Below are 24,097 nucleotides of genomic sequence, written 5' to 3'. Positions count from 1 at the left end.
CTTTCTACTAAATAATATTTTTCCTATTATATTGTAGGAACTGTCATCTGGTCAAAAAGTTTGACGCCTTTAACTTTTTGACATTACACATAGAAAGAAAGATGGATCTCATATGACTACTGAAGCTGCAGAAATTATGGTATATTTACTTAATAAAATTTGAATTATTTTAAATATTTATCATATTTAATTATAATGGTTTAATTCGTCATTTGTAATGCAAATAATATTAAGTTATGTTGCATTTGTTTTGATTATATATTTCGTTTCCAACTCTTTGATTGATTTATTAGGAGAAACTAAGGGATAAAAGGGCGAAGTATGAAGCAATCGCTTTGAGTGATAGTTCTGTTAATCTTGATGACATTGATAACCGAATTATTACTGAAGTTTTGGGTCCTGAAAAGTATGGTCGGGTTTGAATTCAAGGATCTTTTGTTAACCCAACCCAATATTTTGGATCCAGCTCACAACAATACATGCCTTCGAGGAATCAGGCTCAAGCTGAAGTTTAGAGGTTAAGAGACCAGATGACTTAGATGCAAGTTAGCACAATTGAGCAAATTGCTCAACTTAAAGTGGAGGCAGCATCGACAGAAGTAGAGGCTCAAAGAAAATATGAAGAATTCCATCTACAACTTAAAGCGGAGACAACATCGAGGGAAGCAGAGGCAAGTAGAAAACATGACGAACTCCAGCTACAGCTTCAGAATATAATGAAGATGTTTCAGCAGTCGCAGAATCCGCCATCTTAGACGTTTGTTTTCTTATTGTGAGAATATTTTAAAAATATAAATTTTGAATATAATATATTTTGTTATTTCATTTATTAATTTAGATCATATACATATTTCTTTTGTTAGATTTGAAGTATCATTTAGATTTACAGTTTTTGGTTGGATTTGATGTTACAGGAAATTATGTTGACAATTCGGGTTCTATATAAATGAAAATGGGTTGTTAAAAATCTACTAAAGTTAGTGTCATTTTTCCACAAACGCCGCCAAAGAACATGACTTTTAGCGGCGCTTTTACTAAAAACGCAGCAAAGAATATGACCTTTAGCGGCGTTTTTGGTAAAAGTGCCGCTAAAGGTCATGTTGTTTAGCGGCGTTTTGTGGGAAAAGCGCCACTAAATGTCATGTTCTTTAGCGGCATTTGTGGGAAAGGAACTTTAGCTGCGTTTATGGGAAAATCGCCGCTAAAAGTCATGTTCTAAAAACGCCACAAAATTTAGCGGTGATATATATAGTTGTGTTTTTTGCGGTGCTTATCAAAACGCCACATAAGCCCAAAAAAATGCCGCTAAAAACCATTTTTGTTGTAGTGTGTCAATAAAAAAAAGGTTAAGGGCTCAAATCCAAAAACCCCTAAACATTGAGGGTATTTTTTGCAATTATGCCTTGTTTTTATTTTACATTAGAATGAAAAATGACATCTCATATCTTCTTTCCTATCAATTTTCTTTTCTACCAAACACACTTAAAATTAATTTTCTTTTCACTTTTCTATTCTCTCATTCTTGCCTTCCGTTTTTTCATTCAACCAAGCACATTTTAAGTCTCCTTCGTCCAATTCTTCTACACCTTTATTTCCTTGCTCTTGTAATCTTCGAGGGTATGAGAGACCACTCATTGCTTTACATGGAGAGAAAAGTTGGGTCCATTGCTAAAGCTGGCTCTCATAATCGCGGCTTTCATATATAATAATTAGCCATTGTTAATATTTATTCACTATTATCAAATATATTATGGATAATGTATTATAAGATGATATTTCATTAAAAACTTTTAAAATTAATTATAAAAATTTTGATTGAATCTAAACTCAATTAATATTATTATATTATTATAATTAGAAAGATATGAATTTAAATGTGATTAAGTGTGAAATTTCTCCTATTTAAAAATTGAAGGGTAATGAGCATGCCTAAAAACCTTAAAAGATAGGAAAAGTATAAACATGTTCACATCATGTTTACAACTTGCATTTTTCCCACTTGTGAGAGTGATTGAAACATCTATATTCTTTGTTTGCCGACATTCTCTCCATTCTTCAGTTAGGCTTGATGAAAACCATTTCACAGGAAATATATCAAAAGCTTTTGGCATATACATCCAAATTTGAATTTTTTATTATTAAGACAATTTTTTTTGGTGAACTTTCTCCAAATTGGGGAAATGTCATAATCTAACAATAACATTTCCTGAAATATACCATTTGAATTGGGAAATGAAAGTCAATTAGAGGAACTTGATCTCTCTTTGAATCACCTAATTAGTGAGATTCCTAAGGAACTAGGAGCTTTGAAAATGATTACCCACTTTCTGCTAAGAGGTAACTAATTTTCAGGCAAAGTTCCGTCAAAGATTAGGCATCTTTCAAATCTAAAAGAACTTAACTTAGCATCAAATAATTTAAGTGGGAATATTCTTGATGATCTTACAAACTGCTCCAAGTTATTCGAATTTGAGCAAGAGCAATCTCAAATAGAGCATTCCACCTTCAATAAGCTACATTAATGCTCTAGATTTAAGTCAGAATTCACTTATTGAAGGTATCCCACAATAGTTTGAAAAACTACAATCTTTGGAAGTATTAAACCTTTCTCACAACATGCTCAACGGTTCCATCCTAGAAGCTTTTAATGATATGCATCATTTGAATTTGTGAACGTGTCTTTCAATCAATTAAAAGGTCTTATTCCAGACCTTAAGGCTTTTCACGAGGTTTCGATTGATGTCTTGAGGATTAATAAAGGCCTATATGTAGAACTAATAGCTGACAAACGACAAAAAGAAAGAACATATAACTCACAGGAAGAATAAGGCTGCAAAGGGATGATGATATTATTAAATGAAATGACTGCATATTTATAGGCTTAGCAAAGACCTATTTATAGGCAAAACAGATCCACAAAAAATTTGGTAACAACCAAACAACTAAGTAACCAAAAATAGCTAATAAACAAACAAAGAAAATATGGAGATAAACTTGGTCCACAAATGACCACGTGTTGGTGCTCTGGTGTTGATATCTTTAATACTCCCCCTCAACATCAGCTTCTTCTTTGTTTGCCCCACCAAGATGATGATAGAAGCTTTCGAACTTGTTGTCACTCAAGCCTTTTGTAAACAAAATCTACAGCTTGATTTTCCGTTCTAACATGCTTCAACTCAATCTCCTCTTGTAAGACTTTCTCTCGGATAAAGTGGTAATGCACCTCTACATGCTTAGTTCTTGCATGAAAACTGGATTCTCTGTCAAACGTATTGCTGACAAACTATCGCAATATAGAGGAAAGATACGTTACTGGTTGATGCAATTCCTCTAACAGTTGCATAAGCCAACTGCTCTCTTGAGCTGCCATCGCTGCTGCTCGGTACTCCGCTTTGGTGGTTGACAAAGACATTGTTGGTTGTCTTTTGCTACACCAAGAAATTACTCCCAACCCAAGCATGAAAACATACGCGGTAGTTGAGCGTCGAGTATCATAGTCGTCTGCATAGTTAGCATCACAATAGCCAACTAATTTACAACCTCCACCTTTTTTGTACATAATACCATAGCCAAGCGTATTCTTCACATATCTTAGAATTTGAAAAACTGTTTCCAAATGAGGCTTCTTCGGATGTTGCATGTACCGACTCATCACGCTAACTGCAAAAAAAAATCTGGTCTTGTTAAAGTTAAGTAGATAAGACTTCCCACCAACTGCTAGTACATATAGCATCTTCTAAATCTTTCCCTTCATGAGCACATATTTTGGCGTTTGGCTCCATTGGCGTTGAGATTGGCTTACACTTAAGTATTCCAAACTTCTTCAGCAAATCTTTGGAATACTTTTGCTGATGAAGAAATATTTCTTCTTGAGAATAATCGACCTCTATACCAAGAAAATGCTTGAGTTGTCCAAGTTCTTTTATCTGAAAGCGAACTGACAAGTTCTTTTTGGTTCAAAAAATTTCTTCTTCACAATCTTCTGTGACGATTAAATCATCCACATATACTAGCACGATAGCTAGCTTCTCTCCTTTAGCTTTGACGAACAGGCTAGCATCCGCACTTGTCACCAAATAACCACTATGAGTAAGAAATTCAGCAATCTTACCACACCAAGCCCTCACTGCTTGTTTTAATCCATAAAGTGTCTTCCGTAGCTTACACACGCACTCAGGATGATCTTGATTCTAAAAGCCCATCAACTGGTCCATGTAGATATCTCGATCCAGCTCCCTATGCAAAAATACATTCTTCACGTCCATTTGCTACAAATTCTAATTTTTGAAAGCTACAAGTACTAATAGGACTCATACAGTTGTAAGCTTTGCAACTAGACTGAACATTTCATCATAGTCTAGTCCATATTATTGAGAGAACCCTCGAGCTACCAAGCAAGCCTTGTGTCTCTCTATTGATCCATCTATGCGGCGCTTTATCTTGTATACTCGTTTGCAAGAAATAGGCTTAACATCTTTTGGCTTTGGCACGAGCTCCCATAGCTTTAATCCATTCTGGATTCTGGAACGCTTCCTCGAATGTCTCCAGCTCTTTTGTATCTGCTTCTTCCAGGCGGTATTGGCATACTTTGGATTTGTCTTTCTGACTCTTGTTGACCTTCTTAGTGAAGTTAGTGTTTCCACTGCACTAGGCTCATCTTGTTCGCTTGGTTGATGATACACATCAGTTTGCCAAGGACTTTGAGCTACACCTTCTTCGACATTACCTTCGTCATCTACATCTTTAGCTTCATCTAAACCCAATTGGATTTGAGAAGATTGTACCACATCTTTAAAACCATCTGAGTCTGGCAATACTTCCTTGTTTGAGGACCACCATGAAGAAGCTTCATCGAACACCACATTTCGGGATGTGTAGCACTTTCCGGTAGTTGAGTTACAACATGTCCCCCATTCTCTTTGACTGACATATCTTACAAAAATACATCTAACAGCCTTATTGTCCATTTTGCTACGTAAATGATCAGGTACAAATACATAGCAAACACATCCGAAAACTCTGAAATAACTAAATGAAGGTTTCATGTTCCATAATATTTCAAAAGGTAAAATAAAACATAACCTTTGTTGAGGAAGTCCATTGATCACAAATGCAGCCGTCATCATTGCTTCTGCCCAAAAACGTCCTGGTACATTCTTCGCATAAAGTATGCTTTGACAAATTTCTGCCAGATGCCTATTCTTCCTTTTTGCTACGCCATTCTGTTGTGGAGTGCTAGCACATGTGAACTGATGGCGTATTTAGCATTTTTGAAGGAAATTACAAAACTCGTCTAAGGTATACTCTCCTCCATTGTCACTACGTAGACAACGAATTCTTTTGCCAACTTCCGCTTCTACTACCTCCTTGAACTTTTTGAACTTTGAAGGAGTTTTAGATTTCTCCTTCACTAAGTAAATCCACACATACCTTGAGAAATCGTCAATGAAAGTCACCATGTATTTCATCCCACTAATGGAAGCTTGTTTAACTGGTCCAAACACATCAGAGTGGACCAACTCTAATGGCTTCTTCGCTTTAAATTTAGACTTTTCATATCAGTTTATTTTGGCATTTAATACTAGATTCTAAAACAATTTTGTTAGTAAAATATGATGAAAAAAGTAGAACCTATTTATCACATAACATATTTAAATTTATTTTTGAATTGGTAATTTTCAAATTGAAACTGCTATAAAAGAAAATTCTACCCAAATAACAAAATAAAAGGCCTTGTTGAACAACTGACATGGGTGCAGAGCAATTTGAATTGGGGGGAGAGGAAAGAAAAGTTAGAGAAGGGGAACAATTGTGTTCATTGGTTCTAGAAGTCTGGTGCATTAAGGGTCTACCATGAAAATGGCGAAGAAAGTAGAACAAGATGTAGGGGATTGATCAAACAAGTGTTCATTGATCATTTTAAAAGTACCTTTATGTCTAATTGATGAGGGTGTCAATTAAAACCAAAATACAACATCTATCCACTGAGCATTTTAGTGAATCAGAGGTCAAAGAAGCACGCAAAGCTCCACAAGTTAGGGGACATTGTAGGTTCACTTACAACAGAAGCCACCCTTTCTTGTCTCAATTCAAGTCCAATTCTAATAAGACGACAATCACACTGATCCGAGAAGGCATATGACTTCCAACGGATCAGTCAATGTAATGTCACTTACAAGATCATCTCAAAAATCCTTGTCAATCTTGAAATATCTTATTTGCCTTCCAAAGTGCTTTCATCTTAGGGAAGTTTATGTTTTATAATATTTTGTTTGCAGGAGAATCTTAAGTACTATTAAACCTAAAAAGAAAGGTAGAGAAGCCCTCTTGCAGCTTTAAATATTTACACGAGCAATGTCTATTATCGCATCAGCTAGAAGTTCATCAGAGCCATACTAGAGCTGCAAGGATTTGAGAATCGGTAGATAAATAAAATCAAGCAATCTATCTCAATTGTTTCCTACCAGCTGATAATTAATGGGAAACAATTGAGATACATTATCATTAATTATCATTGAGATAATTAATCGGTAGAGCCATACTAGAGCTTGCTCACAAACGTGCTAACAAAGATTTTCATTACCATTGTCATTGGAATACATAACTTTTATAAACAATCATCTTTTTCAAACACAATTACTACCACTAAACATACTTTGAAACTTGAACAACATGATTTGTACACAAATATAAGCTGACTACCAATCCAATCAACACCTAAACACATGACTCAATTCATTTTCAACCAAATACAATAAAAAAAAAAAACAAACTAGCAACAGTTCAAATCAAATTAGCACCCAACCCGCCAAAGTCAGCATGCACCAAAACATTTTATGCAATCCGCAGCTTGCAGCTCGCAATTCTAATTATCGAGCGGGACAGCTTGCTGTCAGACTGTTCACCATTTTGGCTTGCACTTTGAACTATCCGTCATTTTGACTTGTTAAGTTGAGAGGGTTATTGCATGGATGACCAATTTCTAACAAGAATGATAATTTCGGTGAATCACTTGCTTTTAGCAGATGACTGCTACCTGTTTTTCAAAGTTGATGTCCATTCTAGCAGAGCCATCAAGAAGATCTTATTTAACTGAGTATTGTGAAAGAATCAACTTTGAAAAGCAAAGCTATTGGTTAGCAGATCAACAAGAATCAAAGAGAAAAAAGGCGGTTTAGCAGAATTCTTGGGGTTAAGAGGGTGGAAAAACCATGTAAGCACTTGGGTATTGATTTAACTACACATCTATTGATTAACTACACATGTAAGCACCTTAATCACTTAGAAGTTTTTAATTTTTTAACTACACATCTATTGATTAACTTATGTTTTGGACATCTTCAATTTTTATTCTTTCAATGATAATCATACAAATGCCAATGTAACGGTTTTATTTAAAGTGAAAATAGATGAAAGTAAGGGTTGAAATAAAAATTCTTACAGGTTCGTATCTTGGAACCAGAACCCGAAACTTAAATAGTAAGATAAATAATATATATAAAATTCTCAACTCCCAACATTTAAATTTCAGTACATTAATACAGCAGTACTTATTAATTTAAACACTAAAAGCCCAATACTTGATTTTTAAACATTAGTAACATTATGAAAATTTTGATTTCAACCAATTGGTCAGTTCCAACGAAAAGACTAATTTCATTTATAAAATGAAACTTATCTTAGGATCAATCCCAATGTACACCTAATAATGCATATAATAGTCGGTACATGAAAGAATTAAAAGTGAACTTAAATAAATTAAACACTCATTGACACCCAAAAATTACATCATTCCATAGCCACATAACACATGCCTCTCAGATTCAACAAGTTTTGAACTCAATGCTTACCAACTATTTGAAGCTTTTTTGTTCTAGAAAATGTCATAATATGCATCTCTGCTAAAATATATAATTCCTCGGCATAATCATATCATAGAAAAAACTCCATTAAGCATAAGAAAGGGCTGCTACAATGGAGCTCAAGCACAGAAGCATACATAAGAGATTAGAACTATTGCAAAATGATAAATTCACGTTCTAATGACTAGAGTAGAAGCAGTCAAACCAGTAAAACAGTGGTTCAGGAATTTAAGAAAACGCAGAACATAAGCCTACTCTGAGCCACTGTCTTCACCAGGGCGAGCGGCTTCTTTGACATCAACAGTGAAGCTATACTCCTGATCACAACCTAGGTAAGAATCACACATGAAATACAAAGTGTATGCCTTCTCTGTAGCTTCAGTGGGAGCAGCAAATTCAAGTTTCACCTTCGCTTTCCTCTGAAGAGACACCCTTTTGATAGCAAGCAGCTGGTTACTATTGGTATCACCGACAACCAGCCACCACCCTTCATCTTTTGCTTTCGGGTACCTGGGAGCATCAACCGGTCCAACCTCTGTCTTCCCCTCTAGATCCCTCTCGAGGGTAACCTGCAAGGTGACATATTCCCCAGCCCTTACATTGTCACTATCAATCACCTCGTATGATAAATCGATGTTGGGGAAACGATTGCAGAACTTTGCAATGTCCAGAAGCTGCAAATCAGACATCTGTAACAGCTCACGCCTCTCGTCATCTTCCATCTCCACCAGATCAAAAATGGTCTCAATGTTCTTCCCAGGGTTCTCTTGGCATCTCTTGGCTAATTCCTTAGTGAAGTATGGGAGCTGTAGAAGCATAGAGTCTCGCTCCCACATTCCTTGTGTCACCATTTGGCTCACCTCCATTGCAAGAAGAGCAAGGCTCAACCAACCATTGCTCGAAATAACATCAACCATGGCTTGAAGTAGCCTAGTAGCAAACAAGAGCACCTCTCGCTGGTCTAGTGATAGGTTCCCACCCACATGCTGCCGAGAGAAGTGGGCCTGAAGTAGGGCATTTGCTTTGACATGTGGATCTGTGCACCTTGGATTGTCAAAGGAAAACCTCTGGTGATTAATTAATCTTCTAAGAACCTCCTCTTCCCCAGGTCGTATGGGAAGATTAGCATACTCAGAAGCTGAGGCCAGAATCTCCAGAAGACCCTTCATCTTCGTCTTGGAAGTCAAGGAAGAACTGAAACGCTCAATGGTAGTGTAACTGATGTAATAATAAGAGGCTATCATGCCAAGATTCAAAGGAGAAAGATCCATGTCATCTTCTATAGTGATACATTTACTTGCTTCCAGATCATTTAATGTGTTCTCAACGAGCTCAGAAAGGTGATCAGAGAGATGCCTGTGACTTACACCCTGGAGATTGTAGTAATTTGGATTTTGGGTGAGCCTCCTATACATGAAAGTCCAAGTAAGATAATCCACAGCATCTTGCTTGTTCTCAATAACTGTAGCAACAATTTCAGCATTGAAGTTATCATGTAGAAAATGGTGCAAATGGCTCTCAACAGGGAATGCTTCATACAAGAACTTCTTGTAATACTCTTTACGAGGGGCGTGACAGAGGATGACACATTTGCCAGAATTATCAAGTAGAGGACGACTCGCATGGCCCATCATCTGTAACAAATCTGTAACCGGGTAGTCTGTGTGAGCATTTTCCCTCCCATCATAATATTGAGTCCCCATCACAACCACCAAGTGCGCTGATAATGGAACTCCCCAACATAATGCACTGCTCATAACACAAACTTGAATCCATCCAGCTTCAAACAGCTGTGAAACAACTTCTTGATCCAAACTGTTTAAACCCTCATGCAAGTAGCCAACTCCATACTCTAGAGTGGTTCTCAACGTTTCTTCACTAATTTTGTCAACAAAAGGCTTAAGTTCTTCAGCAGATCGCAAACGAAAAGCTGGCTCATCTTCATTATCCACTTTGGAGTAACTCATTAGGTCCACAGCAGTGAGTCTAACATGCTTCCTTGTAGGAACATACACAATAGCTGGCTTCCCACCTTTGGCATGTTGGACAATGGCAGTGAAAGTTGGTTTAGTCATTGCTTGCATCCTTGCTTCAAAATTGGCTATATCCACCCCTTGAATGTGTATTTCTAGAGGTACAGGACGAACTCCAGGGGGGAAATTAAAGAGGCCGTGAGAACTAGCTCCAATCCATTCTCCAAGGTCCTTAGCATTTGCAAGAGAAGTTGAGAGAGCCACAATCCGTATCTTCTTTTCAACCTGACTAGCAATATATCTCATCCTAGAGACAATAACCTCTAACACAGGACCACCTTGACCACCAATCAAATGAAGCTCATCAACAATGAAAAGGCTAACCTGCTGAACAAACTTCCTCTGTTTCCAGCGACGAGAAAGGGCATCCCATTTCTCTGGAGTACTTATGATTACTTGACCTTTCTCAAGCAACTTAAGGTCCATTGCCAATTCCCCAGTTAACTCAACCACCCGCATTCCAAGACCCTTGCCAAACTTCCTCTCCCAATCACGGTATCGCTCCTTGGCAATAGCCTCAAGAGGTGCAATATACACTACTCGCAGGGTACTATCAGGTCCTTTTTGATGATTCCTTAATATAGCAAACTCAGCACAAATGGTCTTCCCACTCCCTGTTGGTGCAGCCACTAGAACATTGTCATCCGTATTATACAGAACAGTAAAGACCTGGGTTTGAACAGGATTGAAATGCTTAAAATCTTGATACAAAGCTTCATAAGATGGATTCCTCAATGCAGTCACAGGCAAAGGCTGTAAATCCAACAGCTCAGTTGGTGGAGGGTACTTCTCTGGTAGAATGAGATGCCTGAAAGAGATGGGCAACACAGTCTGAGACCCAAGCCACTTATCTGAGACAACACGAATGAAATATTGAGGTGGCAATGGTTCATAAATTGGCACTGTGAAGTTCAAAGTGTGGTCCTCATCAATATACTGTTTCTTCAGCAAAAAGTACTCATGGTGAAGAATATACTCGCCATCATTATCCTCAATAATCACCCAAAATGGCTCCACATACCCATGAACCTTATCCTCCCATTGAAAATCTGGTGTTATTGTAAGTTCAACCCTCAAGACAGTTCGTGTAATTGGTTGAACATGGGCTGCAAGGTTTAGCTTTGGGAACTGGTGAATGAACCTGTAAAGTGTCCTTCCCATTTTGGGGTAACGGATCAGTTCTCCGATCTCCTGAGATGACAGATCATAGTACCTATCCCAGGCCAAATCTTTCTTCTCCAACTTCATAAGAATTTCATTTGGGATACCATTGAATTGCCGCAAGGGTGTTTGAACATTCCACATCCTCTTGGTAACCATTTTACACAAGTTCAAAGCCTTCTCAGCCAACTGAGCCCAACCTCTTTTCAAGACAATCTCAAATAGCGCTCGGAGAAGACGTCCTGCACTCTGAGTTATGTACACCATGTCAGATGTCAATGAAAGGCCTTCAAGCTTTAACTGTGAGATATATGCTTGCAGCAAAACATTGATTTTAGCACTAGGCTCTTCCAGGCTTTCCTTGATTGGAATGGGAACACGGTCCAAAAGCTTTGCCAGCTCCATCTTCTCATCTTGTCTAACTGTCACATACCTGAATTCTTCACTGAGTGAAAACAGTCGGCAAAGTTCTATATCCCCCATGGTTGGCTTCAAATGCTCATTATACGTAGAGATTGTGCCATGAGTAATATAATAGTAGCTAGCAATGCGACCCAAATCAGTCACTTGGAAGTACCCACTTTTTCTGTCATACTTCACCAAATTATTCTTGTCTAAGATAGTTGCAGCTGAATGAATCTGCCAAAACAAGGAAATCAAAAGAAAATCAAAAGCAAATACAAATACAAACACGCTTTATAGTAAATCTGAAACATCAAACAGCAACATTCAAATGACAGCCTGATGTATGAAGCACAATGTTCTGCTTATTTTTTTATCTCAATAAACACATTTATTAGCCACCATTTTTTCTGGTTTGAAGAATTTGCATGTTCTGAGTATCAAGAATCGATGTATATTAGAACTAAATCCAGCAGCAACAAAAACTATCAACAAACAGGGGGCTATAAAACTAGACACATAGCAAAATTTCTATAGAAAAACAGTCCAAAAAACAATGTTCTAAACCCTCAGACTAAGGAAAATGATGAGCAGAAAAGGTAGACATTTCCAGCTAAACCTAATGTACATGCAAGAGAAGAAAAATAGTACTATAAAGCTATATTTCTCAAACTTGGGGGTTAGTGTCGGACATAGGAACACATCCAATATGGGTGATATTCTAAATACATTTTTATGAAGAGTCATAATAACATATAGCAACATAATTAGATAGAAAATAGAGCAGAGAACTTGTTCTAAAATTAGTGATGTATTCAAAAGAAAGGTAAGCTTACCAAATCAGCCCTCCTCTCCTCCAAAGTTAAATCTCTTGAAAGAACATCAGCCGGTAAGCCATAAAGTGTGGGATTCCGCAACATGCGAATATACAAGTATGTGTATCCAATCCAATTGCAGGCTTCTCTTGCATTCTGAACGGTTCCAAGAACGATCTCTGCATTCAACTGATCAGCCAGTTTGGAAATAAACTGGCTCTCAATGGGAAGTTGCTGATTCATCAATGAAAGGTAGTACTGAAGTTCACTGTGGCCAGTGATGATGATCCCTTCCCCATATGAATCATATTGAGGCCTCCCAGCACGACCCAGCATCTGCATCACATCTAGAGGGCTTAACTCAGTCCATGCTCCTTTTTCTGGGCTATAAATCTGGGTCCCTTTAATAATGACTGTATGAGCAGGCAAGTTCACACCCCAAGCAAGCGTCGCAGTTGATACCAACACTTGTACATGTCCATCTCCAAAGAGTTCTTCAACAATTTGACGATCAGTCCTTGCCAAGCCAGCATGATGGATGGCAAAACCATAAGGTAGCAGATCCTTCAAATCATTGCTTTTAACCATATCTGTGTGACTCTGGAGAATCTCACGACTAGCAGCATCCTCTTTCAAGAATCTACTAAGGGTATCATTTGCAAGTGCAGTGTCTCGTACAGCACGAGCTGTTTTAGCAGTTTCCTTCCTTGAATGAACAAAAATAAGAACTTGATGCTTCCCTGCCACCGCCATTACCTTTTCATAACAAATATCATTCATCAACTGGAACCTCTGCAGTGGCTTCTTTACTGTGATCCCAATATATTGTTGAGAGAGGGGGACAGGTCTGTAGCTATTGTCAAAATGGAACAGTCCTTTTTCAAAATTAACCCGCAAAAATAATGCTACATCTTCAAAGTTTGGAAGTGTAGCTGACAGCCCCACCAATCTGATGTGCTCTTTTGTGGTTTCAATTTGCCGAACAGTCCTGGCAACAATACTTTCAAGCACAGGCCCTCTATTATCATGAAGAAGATGGATTTCATCAATAATAATAAGTTTCACCAGCTGTGTGTATGTGCGATCTCCAGACTTTCTGGTAATAATATCCCATTTCTCAGGAGTTGTCACGATAATCTGAGTCTCATCAATTTGTTGGCGAGTCAGTGTTTGGTCTCCACTAAGCTCCCTCACAGTCACACCATATGCCTCTAAACGATGAGAAAGATTACCAACAACTTCAGCAACTAGAGCTTTCATGGGTGCCACATAGACAATCTTGTAATTGCCATGGTTAATTGAACCATCAGCATCCATATTCAAGGCAAGTTGCTGCAATATGGTGAGCACAGCAACGTTAGTTTTCCCTGCTCCAGTGGGAGCACACAGTAGGATGTTATCTGCTGAGAAAAGGGCAGTCTCATACACTTTGCTCTGAACCCTGTTCAACTGTTGCATACCTTTGAACGCTGGTTGTGCCCAGTCTGGCATCTCAGATATCTTTACAAGCCTCTCATTCGATTCCAATGGTTTCGCCTTCAGTGCTGGCACATGAACCTCCTCATACCCCTTGCTATGATGCCTATAGGAACCCACAGGAAGATCACATTTTTTATTCGCCATCAAAAGACCACCCTGTTCGAAAGCAAGACTGTCCAGATCAAGCAACTGGCGCTGACCCTTCAGCCAACCACCCTCCGCATCTCTGTCAGCATAGCCCCTCCTCTCCCTATCCCCATCTCCACCACTCTCATCCTTCAGTCGGCGAGCCTCTTCTCTGATACTTTTCTCCAAGTTCTTCTGCCTTTCTTTTGCAGTTGCCCTTGTGGCATGCAATTGCTCAAGAATTGCAGCCAAATCTGGACCCAAGCTCATCATTTCCTCCTCAATCTTCTTCCTCTCTTCTTGGTCTTCAGCCCTAGCCAAGCGGGTGCACCAGACAACCTTCAGCCGATTCCGCAGAAGGTATTTGATGAGGCTGAACTTATCAAACTGGAGATGCACCAATAGCTTTGTCTCAACCTCCCTGTCATCACCCTCCGCAAGAATCTTAAGCACCTCTTCGGCAAGCTTTTGACACTGTTGCGGGTCAATTTGTTGATCATAAGCCTGGGAGATTTTCCTTTGAAGCCAATAAGCATCAATGTCCTGGACATTCAAATTCATCCCCTCATTAGCCTCATGCATATCATCATCATCAATTCCACCACCCATCTGCATAGCCCCGGAACCATTTTCCACACCGTCATCATCATCCTCCTCATCCTCCTGTACCATGTCAAGATCACTCTCCTCTTCCTCATCTTCATTTTCTTCAAACTCGACTGCCACACCCACATCATCATCAAGACCTTCATCCCCATTTGCTGCCGCACCCCCAGCTCCATCACCACCATCTTGATAATCCGTAATCAACTTCCCTATCGAAACAAGCTGATCAAAAACCTGACTCGGAATCGGATTCAACAACTTCTCTATCTCCTTCTTCTTATCCGGATTCTTAATCCCCTCGTTCTTAAGCACAGCCAATATCTCATCCGCTGCACCACTAACTATATTAAGTGGCTGTCCACCCAACTGCTGCTGAATCAAACTCAACATAGCCTCATAAGCGGCCCTAGTCTCCTTCGTTTTTGGCTGATAAACCCCTTCCTCTGTAACAGTCAAAACACTCTCCTCACGCAACCTACGCCTCTTACTTTGCCTGACCGGAACCGGCTCGGCAAGCGGATCACGTTCTTTCTTCTTCTTAGACTTCTTAAGCTTCTCATCTAACTCCGGTGGCCTACCTTTATAAACACGGTCACCAAATGACCTAGGGTCAATCTTTCCCCAGAGAGATTCCGGCTCTCCGGTCGGCTCATGAGTATCACGAGGCCGAGAATCAGTGGTAAGAACTAAACTCGAATTCGCCCTATACTCATACTGCTTGAAACGAGCGTGTGCCTCAGCACCGCCTCCAAGATGAGCCATTAACACAAACTCAAATCAAATCCCCGGAACCCTAGAAAAAACCAATTGAAAAAGGAAATTCAGGAAACAAAACCCTAACTAGCGCTGAAGATGAAGAAATGTAAAGAGAAAGAAACACTTACAAATGGCGACGTTTCTTGAGATTTCAGTTCCCAGCGGCAAGAATTTAATTTGAGATTTTTGTCTATTTTCTTGTTTTTTTTTTTACTGAATTTCGACAGTGTTGGGAGTATATATAGAGAGATTAGATGGAACCGAACCGACTGTAAAATGGTAGGGCGGCGATTTTTGAAGGGTTTGAACTGGTTTGGGCTGATTTCAATGTTTTTTCTTTGTTGTTGGGCCTACTTTTGATTTTGGGTTTAGAGTTAGATTTGAATTTTTAAAATTTATTAAATACTTTACTTTTTAATTTAAATTAAAATTTTCAGCTTTTGAAATAAAGTGTTTTTGAGCTCATTTTTGGTTTGGAAGAAATATCCTTTCTCTCAAAAAAACAGCTTTTTTAAATATAATTTTGTCCCGAAAATATTTTTAAATAAAAACTAAACTTTCAATTTTATATTAACGGTTGAAATCCCCGATATTATTTTATATTAACTATTTTTACTTTTCATAACTCAAACACAATGGGTTAAGTTTATATATTTTCCAAAGTTACTTACATTTATCCAATCAAAATACTAACTTCAGTTTGAAAATATAATGCTTTGTTCAATTTCTGAAAACATTTTTATTTTCATTTTCAAAAATATTTTTTATTTTTAAATTAAAAATATATTTGATACATAAAAATTTGTAATGAAAACTCATTTGCTAACCATTTTCTCTAATAAAAATAAAATAAAATAAAATATTTTAGATTTATCTAGACTCAAATTAAAATACACAAGTTAACATTTTAGAAAATTTATTTTAAAAGAACATTTTTACATATTTATTAAAACCCTTGTTCTCTATTCAAAACTTTCAACCAAACACATTTTCTTTCATGTTTTCATGTTCCTTTTTATTGTTTCTAAGAAAATGACAATACGTAATTCTTTTAAAAACCTCTAAATACATGGGAAATCAAATATATATATATATATATCTAGCTAGCCACAGAAAATATATTCCCACCGATGATATAAAATTTGGAAGGTCAAGCTTGTTGCATCCAACACCAGACATCTACAACAACCTCGACCAAAGCAAGAACAAAGCTTGCTCAAACCCCAACCCCATTTTTTTTGTGTTTTAGATATTACAATGTATATTGATAATGATAGATTGGGGTACTAAAAAATGTAAAACTGTAGATATTACTTTAATGCACATAATTTTATAACTTCACGTACAGACAAAACAACACATTATCACAAAGGATTACTGAAACTAAAACACAAGTTTTAGATTGAAAGACAAGTTAATTAGACCTAATGTTTCCTGTCCATGCCGGACCGAAAAAATTATTCTACCATTCTTGAGTTTCCAGCAGGACCTATACCAGTTAAACACATCAGAACAGTCAAAAGGGTGACAAGACAGTTTCACTCTCGGGGTCGGGCAAGCCAGAGGGAACTAAGAGCCCGTAATCTTGAGAAATAATCATGTATCGCAAGCAGTGCACGAGCTGACTGACGGGTTGTCAATATCCGGTGCATTTGTTGTAGCGTTTGCTGCCGTAGGTTGTCAGCCTGGTGATATATATATGTAACTTATTATTAGAAACATTTATTTGAAACAATGAATGACTCGTAAAACTTCCATATCAGACTTTCACAGTTCATGTATTACATAGAGTCCATGAAAGAGGAACACGAAAGATCGGGTTTTGAATAGAAATATATACTAAAATTCTCCAGAGTTCAGATCGAAAATAAGAAACATTTGAAAGTCTAGCAGAACACAAGTTACAAACATCATGCAAAAGAAATGAAAGAGAATGAATAATAAATAAGCATTACCTGACGAATAAACCCCTCAAGAGTCCCGAGCTTCCCCATGGCCATGGCCATTTGACCCATGTAGTTCGCCACATTCCCAGATGATCCAGAAGAGCCTAAAGATCCAGTCGACAATGTTTCAGCCAGAGATTGCTGCAATGCCTCCATCCCTTGGGATAATGCGTCTTCAGCCTGTTGGGAGGATTGCTGCAAGTTACCTATCCCCACCAACTGTTGCTCGGTCAAAGGCTCCAATTGATTTACAAGAAGCTGCAAGTATAAACATTGATGTCAAGATATCCGTAAGTTATTGCAGAATTATTTTCTAAATCTAAATGGCTAAACCTAGGATGGGATTCTTTTAAATATTCCTCGGTCATTCCTCTCGGAAAGGGTACTGCCACCTTCTTAAGAAGTTTTAGCATTCTAATTAATTGTGGTAAATTTGGATGAATTACCTTTAGAAGCTCAGATGAACGGAAACCACCAAGCCATAAGAAACACCTCTCGGCAGGTGTTTTCCACATGCCTGACAACAAATGGAAAACATCAGCCTTAGCTGCATTGCTCTTCAACCTGAAAATTTCATCATAGTGAGCCATTACACCATCAACAATAATACGAAGTTCTGCATCGCTTGCATGAGAATTTACTGCCGTTCTCAGCTCATTAATTTGTCGGTTTTGCTCTTCCAACCATCGTGCATATTCTACATCAAATGCCATGGCACCTACAAAGAAAACGAAGCGAACAAGAAGAATAGAGAAACCAATAAATACGTGGAAATTTTAGCCTCACAAGCTACTTGACATGCAAATGGAAAAAATCAGGAGATCCACAAGATGGTGCTGGTTATTTGTTATGCAACAGTCAGGGAGAAATAAAAAAAACTGCCACTAGTGCAGCCTCCACGCAAAGCAGGATAATGCCAAATACATCTATATATTCCTGAGAAAAGCCTAGTGCACTGCCGTGTACTCTTCTTACTAGCATTGTTTTCCATAAAATGCATTGAATGAACTATTCCTAAGGAATAAATTCAAGTTTATGTAATCTTTAAAGAACTTATTTAGCTTTGAACCGAAGTATTGGAGAGGAGGCAGAAGCATCAAATGAATAATTGGGGTCTTTTTTACATTTAAAAAGCATTTTGACACAAAAGACAAACACACGAATGCTCTTATTAATGTGTGAAATGACAAAAGAATGCTCATGTCAAAATGTGTAGCACAAGAGTAAAGAGACAATAGAGGCTTTGCCCTAATCGATCTTTCTCAGGATACGGGCCTATTTTCTTAGCAATATGGAGAAATTTCATTGATGTAGCCAACCCCAAGTGCTACTAGAAGTCTTTGATCTTAGATCTTTAATCATTCATTCGATATGTTAGTAGGCAACGGTAATGTAGACATTTCTAGCTTGTGATCCAACTGTCTGGCGCACAACATATTATTTCAATAAAACAACAGATTTAAGCATGCCAAAAGCAGCTAAGAAGTACATTAAAATAATTTTCTACTTAGATATTATTTTAATTGACAGCATAGAGCATACCACTTATCAACTATGTTACCCGGGCTTGGGTGTAAGTGTTGGATACCGTCATGTTCAAATTTTTCTAAGTTCTTCCATGTACTTGGAGGGTTTTTGGAAGATCATATCCCCATACCAGGTCCGAATATGTTTCAGACATGGGTCCAACATAGGTACTTCAGGAACAAAGAAGAGTAAGAGCAACATAGCTTATCAGAATCAGAAGCAGCTAATAAAGCACGGTCATAGAAAATGAAAGTGGTCCTGTGACCCCCACTCTTGTCCACAAATCATTTCCGTTCAAGCAAGATAGCTAGCAATTCTGTTGCTTCAATGAACCACTCCAACAAACAAGACTCATACCACAATCACAATAGAAAAGTTAACCGAACACTAGCTTGAGAAAAACTTGAGAAAAATGAACCATTACCGTTTCCACCCATCGAATGGCTTTGATCTCCAGAGCTTGATATGAAGATACCCTGTATAGGAAGCCAACATTAGAGTAGAACATACTTGAATGAAAGAAAGCTTAATGTACAACTGCATACACAGTTCGAGTGAAGGACCAAGTCTAACCTGCTGCCGTGCCCGCTGAAGCTCCTGCTCCAATTGTGTCAACTTTAAACGACTACTCTCTAGTTGTTGCACATATGCCTGTAGAAGAAAATCAGGTAATGTGCCTCAATATAGGAGATTAAATTTTGATATCCATGCAAAATAAAGCATGCCAGATGATCTCAAACAAGAAGCATCGGAATTTGAGAGCATAAAGTATGCAATTGTTAATGGTAAGCTTTTTGTTATTTTCTACTTGAGTGCCACAAAGAGAAATCCACCAAAATCGTCTGAAAACTGAAAAACTCGTTGAAAAAAGTATATAGCAAGGACATGCGGATGCATACACGGTAGAATATTTATTAGCATATAACAACTCAAGGAGTAGGATAAAACGCTTAGATTTAGCAGCAATCAATTTTTTTCAGGAACTATAGAAAATGATAAGGCACTGTGCGATATGCAGATCTTTTCTCGAAGGTCAAATATTTAGGAGTCTATGTGGCACATGTTATCTTCAACTAGATCTGAATCCCTAGAAATTCAAGTAGATGGCTCATGTAATCCACGAATTAGATGCCAAAGAAATCTTGAGATTGCACTCACTACAGAAATGGAAATCGTCAGAAAGGAAAGAAGATAAAACAATGAAAATAAAAAATTGAATATATTAAAGATAAAAAGGGGAAACCATACTTTCTTTCTCAATCTGCTTTTTCTTGCAGCTTCACGATTTTGAGCTAGTCTACGAAGTGTCTGTAGAACACAATATTATCAACAAAAGGTCACCAATATGAGCAAATTATTACTAGTTATTATCCACACAAATAAGATAAACTATTTGACCTTTTGATCCAAATTACTCTTTGATCTGTCACTAGAATCAGAAACCGCAACAATACTAGATTTTCCTCTATCAAACTGCAAGTCATAAAAGGTCAGACTGGCAACAAGACCATTAACAACAATAAAAATATCAAAACTGAGTCCCACAACTTGAGCTTGCCATATTAGACAAACACGCTCAATCAGGACCACAATCTATGTAAGATCAATGAAGGCAAAGTAACAACGATACCATCTACAGCAATCCAGAAAAAAATTAAATTAGAGCGTAGAGATATGAAATAAAACATACCCTCTGACTTTTTTCATCAGTGTCTGCATCTGTAGAGATGTCAGTCTTTGGACTACCATCAGCCATATTGGATTCTCCCCAGTTTTCTGTATTACCACTAGGTATCGAGACTAGGTTTGTTTCTTGACCTTTTTCTAACTGCAACCTCGGAGATTCAACTTGGTTGGTGGACGGATAATTAGTAAATGAAGTTGGAGTCTGTTTCAAGCAACAAGGAGAATAAATTTATACTACCGAATGCTACAACTGAAAAACTAGCTAATTACATTATGGGAATAACTAAATCCACCTTGTCTGAAGTGCCAATAATAAGGTCACGATCAGAAGGAACTTCTTGCCGACTTACTTTTGCAGAATCAAACACAGCGCAGTCTGCATTGCCACATGTCATGTCAAATTCTATGAAGAATAACATGTATGGCACATTGATACAAGTAAAACAAGCTGATGATCCATAGATATTCCACTCATGAAACATAAAACAGAGGACATGTTGCATTACATATAAATGCACCATTACATATATCAGCGGGTATATCAGATCTACATTATTCTTTTGCTAAACAAAACAATTAAATGATTACTCCAAATAAGAACTTGAAGGATTAGATTACTAAATGCATACTTCCACTCAGGTTAACAGCATCCTCTAGGCGAAATCCAACAGATTGGTCGAATGTCCCAAAGTTTGAAACAGGGAATGGATGGATTGTGCTTCCCTCTGAGCAACTGAAAATCAGATACACAACTTGCAAGTAATCAGAAACTCAATGACAAGCAAGAAACTGTACAAATGCCTATTTGAGTTTATTTTATTTTATAAGCAGTTATTAGGCTCGTATTGCACAGAAACTTTTTTAAAGCACATCAGAATATTAAACCAATATCATACAATGCTATCAAACATCCAATTCATGGTAGTAGAGAGAGAGGGTCTAGATCTTTTAAACTCTAAAATCCAAGTTAAGAGATCCATTGTTCCGGAATAACTTCATTAAAACACAAATATTATTGGAATATAGCTCTTATCCCACAAAACACTCTTTCTCGTGGCAATCACCAAACCTGAACATCTCTAGCTACCAACGCACTAATTATCCACACTCCATTGCAACACATTACAAGAAAAAACTAACCACTTGAACATTGAAATGTATGATGTTAAGAATTTATGTTCAATTAAGACCAATAAAATACTATTGATGAATGGAAGATTTATTTTTAACAACTCCAGTGAAATTTACATCTAACAACTTTTGAATATATGATATGAAATACCGAGAAAATAAATGCAATTAAAAAAAGGAAGATGATATATAACTGCAAAATTGATATTTTTCAAGGGACAGTATTGGATTTAGCCATAAGTCATCAAATAATTTGAAACTGAAACTTGAGAAAAGTAACTAAGGAATTTACAGTATGTTGGTAACTGGTAATTGTGAGTCAAAACCCGGCATCCCTTTTGCTGCTTATTTCTCATCTTTTGCACCAGATCTCACTGTTCTACCGTCCATTCATCATAATTCCACTTCCTTAATACCCCTAAAACAAATTAAAACCGTTAGTGCAAAATGAACTGCAAGTATCACAGTCTTCCTTTAGTAAAGATAGTAATAGAACAATATGAAGAATAAAAATAACCCGAGGCACGCACAATAAAAATGAATCTTAAAACAGCTCGATACGAGTGACTGGGATAGCAAATCCATATCTACAGTTAAAAGCAAAACCATGAAGTCGCAGGCACGGAAGAGATCTCAACAATTTCGCATCAAAAATAACATTGAAATGCTCTCTGATAACCAACCAACGAACACCAAGCATACTAAAAAAGAAATTACCTAGGACTAAAAATACCTACTGGATGGGAAACATTGTCCCATGTCTAGATAAGCCTTCTTGAATCGTGTTCATATTATTCAGGTTAAGATACACAATCAAGCAACAATAAACAGAAGACAATCTCAACAAGAACATGGATGGGACAGTCCACCATTCTTTGAAAAAGTATAGTACTACTGGTTAACCAAGAAAAGTATCCAATTTTTGGTTTTCTTTTCCTTGTTTCAACTCCGATCAGACTCTTTCAAACCAGAATTTGAGATAAATACAGGGAACCACACAAGTAAAAGGAAGAAGTACGAAAAGTTACAAGTTGCCTAAACAAGTCAACAGAAAAACGTACACTTCAACAACAGACTTCTATGCCATTTGAAGAATAGTCCATAAACTCAACAGTCAAAAACACCAGAAGCAAAAAATAATTACACAAACCCGACATGAAAGATCTTCACATTTTCATTTAGAAACTCACAGTCTCACAAATTCTAAGAAAGAATAGATCAAGATTGCAAAGCAAAAGTGAAAATAACCCAAACCCAAAGTTCAGAGGCTAAAATAGATTAAAGAAATGAAAATCTCAAAAGTTTTGCCCCAGCAATGCACAAGAACAAGCAACAATACTACAGAAAGCAGATCTAGATAGCACATGCTGACAGTTTACAAGCAGATATTAAAGGAAAATTTCATAAAACTTGAAGGATATTTAATATAAATTCAATTTTTTTGTAAAAACTCGGACCATTTTTGAAAGCAGACTATACCTTCCTAGATTCAGTAGCTATCAACAAAGAACCAAAAAGCCCCACTACCCACCACCTAAATTAATGGCATGAAACCTAAATCACAGGGAAAAAATCACAAAAAGCCCTAAAAATAAGAGTTTTGAGAAAAGAAGCAAACACAAGCTTGCCAAAAGTAGTATTTTACCAACCCCAAAGATTTAGCGACCAAACTTTTAGACAAAAGAACATCTAAAGATAAAAAATAAAAATAAATAAATAAAAGCTAAATTTTTTCTAAGCTAAAAATACCCAGAAAGCCAAAATCATTCATAAACGCAAAAAAAAAAAATTGTAATAATAATAACAATAATAACCAAATTCAAAGAAACTCTAGAATGATCCAAACTGACTTACCCAACAAAAATACCACAATTTTAATATAAAAATCCATACCCATGAACAAAAATCTGTAGCACAGAAAAATGAAACAAAGCAACGATTTTTTTGGAACTCCCATACTCAGTTTTTTTCAAAAAGAAAACCAACTTAGACAGTACCTACCATTTTCTTTTCAAACTCAAACAGTAAAAACCAGTAAACTTCCCATGATAATAATTGGAAATGATTATTTTTAAACGGCAGATTTTGAAAGATCAGAACCAGAAAAGCTTACCCAGTGGAAAAAAAAATTTGATAATGAATGATAATGATGAAAATTGTGTTTGAAGTAAAATTATTATTGTTGTTAATATATTTACTTGGATAATGATATTCCAATCTCTAGACGCCCTCTTGACCTGTTCTGTGAGAAATCTTTCCACTTTCCAAGAAGTAATGATATTTTAATTGCCTTTTTTTTGTTTTTTTGGTAACTTTAATGGGGTTTGACATGAAATTTATTTTGTTTTTTAACTCTTTTTTCCACTTTGCTGTAAAACTGTGTCAGAGATACTGACACAGTAGTATCAATAAAGACAACCAATCTTTGATCAAACTGTGTCATGTAAGAAACCAGCTTTGGGTTTGAAATCTCCTACTGTTGCTACGCAACTCGTATCTTCTTCTGTTTTTCACTTCTCCACTTTTTATTTCTTGTATATAGAGGTGTCCTCAAGCAAAGCCGTGAC

General features: G+C 37.1%; 2 protein-coding genes across 8 annotated transcripts; both read right to left on the bottom strand.

Annotated features, from left to right (window-relative positions):
- Nucleotides 1-7,769: 7,769 nt before the first annotated feature.
- Nucleotides 7,770-15,515, bottom strand: LOC105776190 (DExH-box ATP-dependent RNA helicase DExH12). Its single transcript, XM_012598721.2, has 3 exons — nt 15,369-15,515; nt 12,295-15,277; nt 7,770-11,695 (listed from the first exon to the last, which is right to left on the bottom strand). The coding sequence occupies exons 2-3, from the start codon at nt 15,244-15,246 to the stop codon at nt 8,114-8,116; spliced, it is 6,534 nt and encodes a 2,177-aa protein (XP_012454175.1). The 5' UTR covers nt 15,247-15,277; nt 15,369-15,515; the 3' UTR covers nt 7,770-8,113.
- A 1,009-nt stretch (nt 15,516-16,524) lies between these two features.
- Nucleotides 16,525-23,892, bottom strand: LOC105776821 (transcription factor TGA2). Of its 7 annotated transcripts, none has more exons than XM_052621995.1 (12): nt 23,729-23,892; nt 21,823-21,948; nt 21,029-21,132; nt 20,693-20,775; nt 20,404-20,601; nt 20,112-20,186; nt 19,962-20,021; nt 19,287-19,364; nt 19,138-19,189; nt 17,633-17,904; nt 17,196-17,444; nt 16,525-16,925 (listed from the first exon to the last, which is right to left on the bottom strand). In XM_052621995.1, exons 2-12 carry the CDS (start codon nt 21,861-21,863, stop codon nt 16,779-16,781), a joined length of 1,359 nt encoding a protein of 452 aa, XP_052477955.1. In that variant the 5' UTR covers nt 21,864-21,948; nt 23,729-23,892; the 3' UTR covers nt 16,525-16,778. The 7 variants fall into 7 exon arrangements, with proteins under 7 accessions (XP_052477955.1, XP_052477956.1, XP_052477958.1 ...); XM_052621996.1 differs by having other exon boundaries at nt 23,644-23,794; XM_052621998.1 differs by lacking the exon at nt 23,729-23,892 and adding an exon at nt 23,532-23,550.
- Between the last annotated feature and the right edge of the window lie 205 nt (nt 23,893-24,097).

This window comes from Gossypium raimondii, chromosome 10 (genome assembly GCF_025698545.1).
Source record: "Gossypium raimondii isolate GPD5lz chromosome 10, ASM2569854v1, whole genome shotgun sequence".
Classification (NCBI taxonomy): domain Eukaryota; kingdom Viridiplantae; phylum Streptophyta; class Magnoliopsida; order Malvales; family Malvaceae; genus Gossypium; species Gossypium raimondii.
The sequence above is the reverse complement of the archived record's forward strand: the minus strand, read 5'-3'. Positions and strand labels throughout refer to the sequence as shown.